This window comes from Octopus bimaculoides, chromosome 13, assembly GCF_001194135.2.
Source record: "Octopus bimaculoides isolate UCB-OBI-ISO-001 chromosome 13, ASM119413v2, whole genome shotgun sequence".
Lineage (NCBI taxonomy): Eukaryota > Metazoa > Mollusca > Cephalopoda > Octopoda > Octopodidae > Octopus > Octopus bimaculoides.
In genome coordinates, this window is record NC_068993.1 from 6,611,466 (window position 1) to 6,624,413 (window position 12,948).

At 35.8% G+C, this 12,948-nt stretch overlaps 1 protein-coding gene across 1 annotated transcript in view; it reads left to right on the plus strand.

Annotated features, from left to right (window-relative positions):
- The window catches only part of LOC106869266 (V-type proton ATPase 16 kDa proteolipid subunit c), a 14,665-nt gene extending 1,762 nt beyond the window's left edge, over nucleotides 1-12,903 (plus strand). Inside the window, exons 2-3 of the mRNA XM_014914934.2 lie at nucleotides 9,175-9,358; nucleotides 11,519-12,903. Of these exons, the coding sequence (XP_014770420.1) occupies nucleotides 9,175-9,358; nucleotides 11,519-11,726 (392 nt within the window). The 3' untranslated portion in view covers nucleotides 11,727-12,903. The remainder of the gene's footprint in view (nucleotides 1-9,174; nucleotides 9,359-11,518) is intronic.
- Nucleotides 12,904-12,948: the final 45 nt, after the last annotated feature.

Below are 12,948 nucleotides of genomic sequence, written 5' to 3' on the forward strand. Positions count from 1 at the left end.
TTTTAATTATATCTAACGTTCAGAAAATTAATAGGTGTTCCAATTATCACATATCTCTTGATAATCTGTTTTCTTTCATTCCACTTTGTGCATTATATATATATATATATATATATATATACACTCGCTTTTACGGTCCTAAATTCAAATTGGTCTTTTGACTGCGTTTTTACTCTTAGGGTACCTTACACACACATGTGTATATATATATGATCTGAAGTATGTCTGTATGAGTAGAAAGAATTTTCTCTCGTCCATGTGTGTATGAATATATGAGTAAAAAATAGTCGAAAGGTCAATTTAAATTTTAAGACCATAAAAGCGAGGATAGCTGTATATATATTTATATATATGTGTGTGTGTGTGTACATATGCGTAGGCGCGAGGCCCAATTATTTTTGTTTCTTGAGGGAGGGGCAGTAGTTACTGTCATACCAATTCCCAGTGTCTTACTGGTATTCATTTCATCGGAATACCTGCAAGATTTTAAATCCAAAATTACTAGTACAAGGCACCGAATCCATTTTATTGTTCAATCCAAGCCGCTTCAACCCTTCCTCCTTTTGAGACATATTCTTATACAACCACTCGCACACACAGATCTTTCGACCTACAAAGTTGTGACATGTGTAGGGTTAATTTTTATCTTTGGTTTTTGTGCCCCAATGTGACCTTATTTTTTTGTTCATCTACCCGAGGAGGGGCAGTGGGCCTTGTCAAAAACCGTTACCCTTTCCTGATTTCGGTCACACCTCAGTGCTTAACCAGTTGTCTTAACCAGTAATCTTTTCGGTTTAACGTTGTCCTATTTTAAGTTTCAACTGTAATTAAGGTATTATTTAATTTCGGTTCTGTTTGACATACTTTGTGTGTGTATAATCTGAAAGGCAAGTTGAGGAATATATATATATATATATATATATATATATATAATATACACACACTAACAACCACGTTTTAAACATATACACTCTTATGTTTTCCATACTGGTTAGTCCAATACCTTTCGGAAAAGTGTTTACAGGAGTGATGGGAACACTTCAACTAAACTAATAAAATTGAGAAACACCCCCTTACGTATACTCTGGTGTAAATAATATATTCGTTTTATATGAAGATAGAGAGCTTATACACTCAAGCGTATTGTATGGCGATATTATGTAATAAGGTATGTGTAGTGGTAGCGAGGCGCTTCATTTCCAAAGTGTCTACACATGTACAAGACGAGGTATATTTTTAGCTTGTAATATCTGCATATATTATGCAGTTGGGTTTTAATAAGTGAAATATGGTTATTTTATATTCTACACACACGTGCGTATGTATAGCAGGACTGTTAAGTAATTATTTTTCGTGTTGGAGTGATGAGATACGCCGTTTAATTGGCGAGTCTTATTTTTCGTTTTAATTTAAATTCTGATAATGTGTAATTATGGTAGACTAAGTGTCGAGTCACGCCATAAGTTGAAGAGAGCAGAGTTATTGTATTGAAATATATATGTTGACGGGCTGGAAAGCATTTTAAATATATATATATATATATGGGGTAGTAGGTTTTTTGGGTTTTTTTTCAAGAAATGAGACACAGAGGGAACGGGTTGAAGACAAAGAAACGGTTCCCCTGTCTTGTGAGTTTGAAGAATCTCATATTATTCAACTATCTTTTACATATCTCTCTCTCTCTCAAAGCCTAAACCACACGCCCACTCATTGGCAGTCCTCTCTGTGTCGATCGTATATTTAATTAGAACATCTTTTTCTTCGCGTTTCACACACCTGTTATAATTTTCAGTATCGTTATCCTTAAGTAATTTTTTTTTTTTTGGTTTTAAATTATAGTTGTCCTGAAAGTTTGTATGTGTGTAAATATATATATTTCTTGATTAAAACAAGGCAGGGATATTTAACCTTACACGGATCCCTTAATTTTTATTATCTCTCTAATTGGAAGTACGTCATGATTTTATAAATGCTCGTCTCTGTTTAATTTCCATTCCACACTTTATCTCCTCATTACTCTCTCGGACAGAATCGGTTTCGTACCATTTTTTTTTGTTCACTACACACACCACCCCCATCATTGTTTTAATCCATTGTTTTGCACTCGGCCCTGTATGTGTGTGTGTGAGTGTGTGCAGGGACACACACACACACACACACACACACACACAGATCATTCGCGGTTTTCTCTCCAGTATAACTCCTTTAAAGGTGTTATATTTCAGATAGTGCCCCTGCCTGATTTCTGGCTTGCCTAGTATCTATATGTTTCTAGTTCTCATAGACAAGAAACGTCTCAGAATCTCGCATATTAATAATACTTCAGTAACGGAATAGAATATTTTATAAGCTCGTAGATTCCTTAATAGACGTTAAAAAATAAATATTGGGATCTTAGATTTCTTCTCTATATGAATGTATGTTGAGGTCGGCGATAATCTCTTAGTATCCAGTGAGGTGTTGGGGTATATATGGGATTCGGCATACTAATAAGTCACGTGAAGACACACTCTTTCTCTCTCTCTCTCTCTTTCGTCGATTCTCTTTGGAACGACGAATGTTTTCTGTTCCATAGCTTTCTTCCTGTCCATTGACTCCCTTTCGTTCGCCCTTCGTTTAAAAATATTTTAGTTGGACTACTGTAAATACTATAAACTGAAGTGAGATATATGAGGGTAGGTGGGTGATTTTTAATCTGGTGGCTGCTTCGCCCAGTAGCTAGCTACAAGTTCTCTCTCTCTCTCTCTCTCTCTCTCTCTCACTCTCTCATTGTGCTCAGCTGTGTGCTACTGTGACAATCACTGAGGAGGGTTGCTGTTACGTGTTGATGTATTGAGATTGGTTTCTTTCTCGCACCAGGCATCTTAAGATTCTTAATATTTTAGCCGACACCGCCGGAACGGAGACCTGTCACGTCCATTCACTTCCGAAGGATATTTTACAGTCGGGTAAAGCAATGGGATGTTCTGAAAACGAGTCGACCAGAATATTCTTGCCCGACTACGGACTTACTATATATTTTTCTACAATAGTATCTAAGGGATATATTTGTTAATCGATGTCTGAAAGGTGCCGGATAAGCATTGTTAGGACATCGTACGGACCTTGCGGGATTTAGATGCGGCGCTTTCCGTTTAGAGTTCAATTCCCACCGAGGCTAAAACGTCTCTCTTCTTTTTTCGAAGTCGATGAAATGAAATACCAGTCGAGAACTGAGGATCGATGGTAATCGACTGACACCCACTACCACCACACGGGAAAAGAAAGAAACCGATTCGGGCATTTGTGTCTGGCTAGAAAGAATTATTTGTAGATATAAATGAAATTGAAAGCAAAGGTGAAGGCCAGTCGACATGCTCTCAACTCGGAAGAGGAACACTGGATTTCTGGCATACGTAAAATGTCGATCTATCTTCACTCCCCTCTCTCTCTATATATATATATTTATTTCAATGGTGGCACACCTAAATTCATATCTTCGTTTATGGCAGCCTTTTTATTTACTTTAAATAAAATCTATTTATTTTGTACATTGTAACTATTAACAATCTAATCCTAAGTGTTGTTTGAGAAGAAGGTTTGCCGAGAGAGGAAATATCTAAGTTTCGGACGGTCTACTTTCGTTGGCCTACCACTACTAATCTTAATCTCATTTCGAAATGATAGTTTAACCCCTCTTCTAGCAGATTTATCAAAGGCGTTCCAGCCACGACAATGCCACTTTTTTTTTTTTCTCTCTCTCCGAGATCTAATGTCTAAAACTACATTATTCAGTGTGTCTGTCTTATTAGATGGATGTATTGTCGATTTCACAAGCTCTTTCTAGCAGGTCGAGGTTCAGTGGTTTGTATTTATCGCTGAAATTTTGGGCACATCTCGGTTAATGAGGGCAGGTGCACTACTATGAAGTATCTTGGTCTTTCGTGTTCGATTTTTTCGGCAGCCGTCCTTCTTGAAACACAAGGTCAATTCGTAGAGATAAACGTGGTCAAAGTACTAACATTTCGGGGGTGAAATAGCAACGGTTGAACGGTGAAGTACCAAACTAAAGTACACACACAATGACAACATAGATTGTTATCGTTGTATCTAGGGCGATGGAGTGGAGGGTATTGTCCTCTGTATACAAGTCTTGTGAGAGGTTTTACGTAATCAGGGAGATAGAGGAAGCACTTCATAAATCTCTACCCTCAACAACCTTAATTTACTTGTCTAGGTTTTTAATAGGTCTTGTGCTTTTAGTAAGGGGAACCTTTGGAAAGTAGTACTTTTCCAATGGGGGGATGGAATGTCATGGGACATTCGTCACCACACCTTTTCGTTTCGGATAAAATTTTAGTGCAAACATCCGTTTCTTTTGCCAATCCTTGATTTATTTTATCTACAACTGAACCTCATTATTCATATGACCAATGAGATCATATGATGTTATTGTACTAGTCATGAGATTTTGGGGGTAGCTATCAAATACTCTGGCAGATGAGATTGTTTTTTTGTTGTTTATATCCTTATAACAGATGTGACGTAATCTATTTCTGACTTATTTAATTTTCGGGTGTTTATGGTTATTTTAAAGATGGATTTTTTTTATTGGGGTGTAATTTTAAAAATGTTTAAATCCGTAAGATTTGACTATAGATCAGTCATGAGCAAACTGTGGTCCACTGAACATTCTGAATGTCAACCAAAAAGATACCTTGGATTTTTTTTTTTTAGTAGTCGTGCGGCTCGCCTGATGATGAAACCATGTCACATGCGGCCCGCTTCTCGAAAATGTGCTACCCATGCATGCTATGGTGGTCAATTTGTTAAAAAATGTACCTGTTGACCGATTCCATGTCAGCCCCCTGATTTCATCTGTGGCAGCTTTTTCAGTCGTATCTATGACTACATTATCCAATATATATACCTTTGAAATATGTCACTTCAGGTAGATTTAGCTGTTATTTCTAGCAGGCCAAGCTGATCTCTCGTACAACTCCCTCTTTTTATGGCTGCTGTTCCATGTACATTAACGTCTCCTTATTAAAAAAGCCTAATATTTTATTTTTACATATATTCAAGTATGGCTGTGCAGTTTAGTGTGGTTTCGCCTGGCATCTGGTTGTTTGTGTTTTCTTTTTTCCAGTGTGATTCTAAATTTAGCTCCCGGTTGCTTCACATTGGACCGAGTAATGGTTGTTAACTGGATAGAGAGAGAGGGTTAGATATGTCGCAACTCCCGTTTCTTCTCCTTTCCCTGATCTCATCATTTCTCATTAACTAATCGATATTTAGAGGTTCTGTTTATGATCGACCTAAATTTCAGGAGGCCAGTTTCCTCTCTTCTTCACTGATAGATTTATTTTAAATACTTTCTTCCTTCATCGTTTTTTCTTTCCAGAATAAGTAACACAATTCTTTTTCGATGTTTCTTTGGTTCTAGAAGACGTGCCTGTAACTCTTTGGGGTTACTAACGCATCTAAAACTCCCTTCGGGTTTCGATGGAGGTTTTCCGAAGCGTTCAGATTGAATTAATATCAATGTCTGATTTTGAAAGAATCTTTTGGCTGTAGCATATTCTAGACATCTTAGACATGTACCACATTTCTTAATCTATAAAACTGAATTAGTAAAAATCCTTTCTTTTTAATATTCATATATAATGTGTGTATGGTTTGTGTAAAATGAAGGTTAGCAGGCTGAAACTTCGAACTCACTGTCACCCATCTTGTAAAAGTTTTTGATAAGCTATGTAGTCTTAAAATAAAGGTGTTGATATTTCTTCAGTTTAATGTTAAATTGTTTTTATTACAATTTGACTTACATACGCGGTGGCATCATTAGAAAGCTAAGCGTGTGTAAAGCGCATTGTGACCAGCGATGTATAACAACTTCCGATTGTCTAGTCGGTCACGATCACATGTGTAGGGGGTGGGTGGAGATGTTACAATTTAAACTGATATGTTAACATATGTTATTGGTCATTTCACATAAAGATTTCTTGTGATCGACTAGGATTTTATTCTTTTAATGGTGTCTCATAGACTTTTCTCGGGGTTTGACCTGTTTTTCTAACCCGTCGCGTCTGTGAAAAATTCTGAAGTTCATGAAGATATGGTCGTTTAATAAAATTTAATTCTTTCAATAAAAAAGAAAATATTGTCTTCATTTTTCAAAAGACTGTATTTGTTTTTGTTTGTCTTGATATTGCGATAGTGAGTGGGTGGGGTCAGGGGATCAGCAGATTGAGGAAATCGTATAAAGGGTTCCTAGATGTAACAACTACTGTTCTTATCAGTCTTTAGAGCAGCGATTCTTCACAAAGAATACATTTATCCCCTAGCATAAATGTTGAAATGGCAGAGTGTATAAATATATCAAACTTAAAAGAAAAGAAAAATTCAGTTTTTTGGCCGAGGAAAGTTCTGCATATATTACGTAACAGTAGAGGTGGGGTGTCTAATTAATCCCTATTTTTGCTTGGAAGTTAGGGTATTAATGGTGAAATACATTATGCAGACGTGTCACAGACAGGAATGATTCTTAGAACCTGTCGTTCCGTTGAGGGTCCTCTCACAATCTCTTGTCAGCGGTCCCCAACCTTTTGTATATCAAGGACAGGGCGAATCACGCGTATAACAAAACACAGTGAATAAATGATATAAATTTAGTTATTACATATATGATGAATACATATTGCGTATATAATACATCATTGCTTTAGTCAATAAATAACACGGAAATAAAAATTTTAAATGTATTCTTTCTGTGCGGTCCTGCGGTTTTGGACCCCCGATATACGTGATACGATTTTCTTTCTATTAATAACAGCGTTGGCCCTATGGGGTCTGCTATTGATTTCCCTCTCTCGTTTAACTAATAATTCTACCTGTAATTTATGGAAATTAAAATTGTGTTCACAATGTTTCACTGTTTATATTCGTTGTCGTTAGGCTATTGCCGTTCCCATTATTATAATTTGTTCAACTTTGAAACCTGCTGTTTTTCACATCTTGTTTAAAGTAGTTTCAGCAGGTTAACTTGCAAAATATTTATCTAAATCAAATATGGGTTTGGTTTCAATTTTTTTTTTCATAAATAATTTACTAGAATCTGTAAAATTACAACAGCAAATTGTGTGTATTAAATTTTACTGTTATATATTTACATTAGCATTGATCGAGTTCCGGGATAAATTACACACACACATAATATTGCGAAATTGTTGGAACGTAATAACTTTCAAATTTTGGCACAAGGACAACATTTTTGAGTGGAGTAAGGAATGGGGGGGGGGGGCGAGTCAGTTACATTGACCCCTGAAGCTTTTACTGGCACTTTATTTTGTCGATTTTAAAAAGATAAAAGGCAAAGTCGACCATGGCACGATTTGAACTCGGAACGTAGAGAACTGGAAAAAATACCGCTAAACTCTTTTATCCGATACGCCAACGATTCTGCCAGCTTCTGTCGCTTTTAATAAGTCGTAAATTTGGAAATTGTAAAAGCTAGTTATTTGGGTGCAAGTATCTCTCCCGTTTCCCTTTTCATTACCTATTTTTTATTTTATTTTGTAATTAATAAAGAATCGTGATTGACAATTAAAAATTTAAATGGTTATTTTTCTTTATATTCCCCCCTCCCCACGCCACTACAGCTCAGACAATTTGGAGACGGTTGTGCTTGTGTGATCGAGTCATTTGCTAGAAATAGCAGCCAATTCGCACTGCACTTTCTTAAAGGAAAGCACATATAGGACAGAATAGATGGAGTTTGTATAGTTGTCTGAATAAAAGTTGATGGTCACGGTCGGAACGTCATTTGATTATAGGGTTAACTTGGTGTTTAGATCTACGTTTCGGCTCATTCTTGTGAAATAAATTTAGTTGGTGATTAAGCTGAGCTGAAGTTTTCAGTATTTTTTATGGGAATTCTCATAGTTTATTATGTCTTAGCATGTGATAGTGAATCCACACGTACCCATTAAATTGCTTACAATCACGTGATTGTAAACTTTTTAACATGACGAAACTTTTATGTAACTGTTTCGCGGGTTTCTTATGCATTTAAAAATTTTTTTTAGGAATAGTGATTACATGAAGACTGTTTATATATTGTATTTGATGTGATAGATGATATTTTTAATTTGATGCTAGAGTTTGGTCGATCGAATCTTGGCGGTTTTCATAAAAACCGAATTGTGCTACCCCTTTACTGGAACGCAATCATAATTTTAAAAAATCGGTATAATTACTTGAGTCGCATTATTTTATACTTGGTTTTTTTTTCTGAAGAAAAGAAAGCAGGGTGTGTGGCTTAGGACAGAGCTGATACCGAGTTTAGATATGGGGAGCAAGTGCAATTCGTATCAAGATTTGACTCTAAATTGGGGGCTCAGCTTTTACACGAATACAGTATTTTAAGCTTTTTCTTTTTTTTTTGTATACGTTGTCTAAAAATTTTTTTGATACCAGAATTATGTTAGACAAAATATTAATAAATTGTCTTATTTGTTGCTGATAATCAGTTATTCTGATCGCTGAGTTCAATTTCTTGGTAAGCAGGGTTGAAGGGTTCTTTGCTTAAATGATTGCTGGAACATTGTTTAAAAAAAAAAAAAAATTCTCAACATTGGCCCTCAAAATCGTCAAATTTGAAAGGGTCACATTAAAAAAATAAATTAATATTTACAACATCCCTACTATTATGGTTTTTCAATCATTTCAAATACCTCATGCTAACACTGCACCTTAAGTGCCAGGTCTCTTCTTATTACCATTTTCAACCTTGTTTTTTTAAAATTTCCCTGCTGTGAATCAATTCCTTAACAAAGCCATTAGCTTTCTTATTGAAAGATAAAATTTTCTGCAACCTAATTCAGTCTTCTGCTAATTAATGTATTTCAGTTTTATTTCTTTTTCGTTTCTTTTGGGATTGATTTTGAAATTCTCATCCATAATCTTCAAGATGAATTGATTGGAATTTCTGCAACAGTTGGATCTGGTGTCACATCAAATTTCAAATTTAAATGAAGTCGTTTTCGTTATCTCATTTAGTAAATATGTAACAACTTACTATTATTTTGTGGTTTAAGGATGTTTTATCGGCTTACAACAAGCTTTATTTTGTGTTGGCAGGTAATCTTGACTTGTTATTTTAACAATTTCTGTTTCTTTACTTTCCTCCTACAGCACTTGGTGCTGCCTATGGCACAGCCAAGTCCGGCACAGGTATCGCAGCCATGTCTGTCATGCGTCCAGAGTTGATTATGAAATCCATCATTCCAGTTGTCATGGCTGGTATCCTCGCCATTTATGGTTTGGTTGTGGCTGTCCTTATTGCTAATAATATCAAACAAGGCTACAAGCTGTTCAAGTAAGTGTTTTTTTTCTTTATAGTTTGTTGTATTGAAAGTTATTGCAAAGACATATACCCACAACTACCCTTAGATTTTATCTTCAGTTTTCTAAATTTCTAGCAAGGGAAAAATTACTAATCAAAGAATATTATCATTCCTCTGTAATGGTTTGCATTGTAACTGAGGCAAATATACAGAGAAAATCAATTTTTCTGGTTTTTAAAATCCTTTTGTTACCATATTTATGTTAAAATACACAGCTTGCATTTAACTTAATCTTGAAAGTAATGAAGAATTTAGTAAATAAACTATAATTATAAAACTAAACAGGAAATTTGTATCAGAAACATAGGCAGTCTTGGGTTGGTTGGCATCAAAAAGATTAACGATTTCAGCCATCAAGGCTGATTAAGGTAAGCTAAGTAATTCTTGAGGATAACATTGTTGCAAACATTAAGATTAGATTTCCTGCCTAAGAGTCACCAGCCGAAAGGGCCTCTCTGAAACAGGCACATCTTGTAATGTGCTGCTGCTGCTTTTCATTAAACCATTATCAAAAAAATGTTTAGCGCTTGCAGAATTTGGGTTCATGACTTTAGCACCAATCTGTTGTCACTTATTCAAAGACGGTGTAAATACCAAATGGTGAGGTTTATCTTTAAGGTCAGCCATGAATGGCCCACAATTGCTCATCAGACAACCCGTTTGATAACAACCCATTAAACCCTTGAAGCTTTGATACAAGCTTCCTGTTTTAAGGTGACTTAAATTAAAACATTCCATCAAAATTAAATTTGAAGTTACTTTATTAAACCTTTTGATATTTTTAGAAACTGAAACAAGAGCATTGTATGTCAACAAATATGGTAATAAAACGGCTAATGCAGTTATCTAATTTTCAGAAAGAAAATATACTGAATTGTAGGAAGGCTGCACTGCCATTTGCTTGTACCTATTTGCTAGTTAAGACAACCAAGCAGAACAGTTTTAGCTTTAAAAAAAAAGACCATTACAAGAGCATCTGGTATTTTATCCTTGCTCTTGAGAAAAAGATTACGTTACAAATATGGACTTTAGAGCAGTGAGAGAGTTCAATTCTTAGTGGGTCAAAGTTGTAGTTGCTGGTTTTATATTCTTAGAGACTTGTTACATATGTTGCTCCTGGTTTATAAGAATGTTAATTTTCTTCTATGAATCTGAATTCCCCACATGCTGTAACAGATAATTTTTTGTTTCACTAAGTCATGTGAATCTAAGCTGTTTCCATTCTTGATAAACAAAAGCCAATTCAACACTTGCCCCGTTTTTCAGAATAAATTAGCATAGAACATTTAAATAGTTTCTTTGTTTAAGCCTTCTTATGCAAAATACTCTGGCTGACCAGCCTACTTGATGATGAGATGAAACTGGTGGCGTTAGTCTTTTCATCCACTGACAAAATATATTCTGTTTTTGCACAAACACTCACACACATATTTGCATGCACATGCACATTTGAACGCATGCTTGCATGTGCACATGCATGCATGTGCATATACACATTCATATATATGCATGCTTGCATACACATTTGCACATGCATACACATATTTACACTCATGCACATTTGCACGCACACTCATCCACACATTTGCACTCATGCACACGCACGTACTCATATACACATTTGTGCATGTACACTCGCTCATATACACATTTGTGCATGTACACTCACTCATATACACATTTGTGCATGTACACTCACTCGTATACACATTTGTGCATGTACACTCACTCATATACACATTTGTGCATGTACACTCACTCATATACACATTTGTGCATGTACACTCACTCATATACACATTTGTGCATGTACACTCACTCATATACACATTTGTGCATGCACACACACACACACACACACACACACTCATACTGCCATTTTAATATAGTCAGCTCTCAAACATGTCAGGTGATAGATGTTCCCATTTTGCTTATGGTAATGTTATCAAAGCTTTATACTAAAACTGAATGAAGCTTTTTACTTTCACAATTTTGGGGACATTTTTTTGAACATGTTCTCTCAGACAGTGGCAGTTCTTTTTCTTTTCCTTTTCATTTCTTGTAACCTGACAGATTTATAAGACTCGCTGGTATAAGCGTAAATTTAACATGTTTCTTTGTTCATTTTTCAGGGCTTTTGTTCATTTAGGTGCTGGTCTAAGTGTCGGTTTGAGTGGATTAGCTGCTGGGTTTGCTATTGGCATAGTTGGAGACGCTGGCGTGCGAGGAACAGCTCAACAACCCAGGTTGTTTGTCGGAATGATTCTTATCCTCATTTTTGCTGAAGTATTGGGACTCTATGGATTGATTGTTGCGTTGATTCTTTCAACACGTGAATGAGGCTTGCTAGTGGTTGCTGTTAAAAGAAGACAAAAAATAAAGAAAATTTTAAAATAATTTAGGGGGTACGGTGGAAACAGTAATAATCTGAAGGAAAGGAAATAGAAAACTCCAATTTAAAAAGAAAAAAAATACCAAAAAAAAAGTTCTAATTGAATGTCTAATTTCATTATTTCTACCTTGGTGTCGTCGCCAGGTGGAAACTGGATGATCGATAATGAGGATAAAGCAGGCAGAAATAAACTATTTTGAATGAAGAGTTGTTATATGCTGGCTGTGTAGGCAAATACAGGTGTACAGTTTGAATGTTGTTGTAAAGACACTTACTACTCCTTCCACCGTATTCATTAAACAAAATCTTAAGGCTCATTGTGTCAGATGTGATAGATCAGGAATTTTTTAAAGTGACTTGTGTGCAAAAAGAAACAACAAAAAAAAAGTGTATTATTTACATACATATACATACATGAATGACTGTGTGCATGCGTGTGGGCGTGTGTGGGTCTTTCCTTGTATATTAAAACAATTTACTGGTCTTTTTTTTTCTCCCCCCACTTTTTTTTTTTCTTCCTGAAATATTAGAGGTTGACCATTTAATGCTGTAGAAAGTCTAATAGTTGTGGACAAAATAATTGTATATTGCATTCTGTAATTGTGTTGGGCTGTAAGGAGGTTGATGTGGATGGTGGTGGTGGTGGCAGTGGAGGAGGAGGAGGAGGTAGTGGTGTTGAGGCTTGATTCCTAGTTGTCATTCATCAATGACCTATTCCATTAATTAATTATTCCATAATTTTTCCTTTGGTGGTCTTGTTGTTGTTGTTTTTGCCACCAACATCACTTTCTCTCTCCTGTTTTTTCCCCCCCTAATCCCCCCTTTTATTCTTTCTTGGAGTCTCTAAGGCTTGCAGCCATCCCACCCCCATTCCCCCTTATAGCTTGCAAAGGGCTGTTACCAGTATTGTTGTGCTATTCTTCCTCCAGCTCCTCCTCTTCTTCCTCCTCCTTCTGCTCGTTCACGTTTCCTACAGGTGCAGAAACGGTCATTTAGCCCACATAGAGCCAGACTTATTTCCAGAAAACGGTACCAGGTGTATGTTGAATAAAATGTAACACTTGCAGGTCCCAGTATAGTTTTTAAAGTATGTTGACCTATACATATGAAGTGTTGTTTTGTTTTTATGTTTGTTGGTTTTCTTTCTTTCTTTTTTTTTTTTTTTTTTTT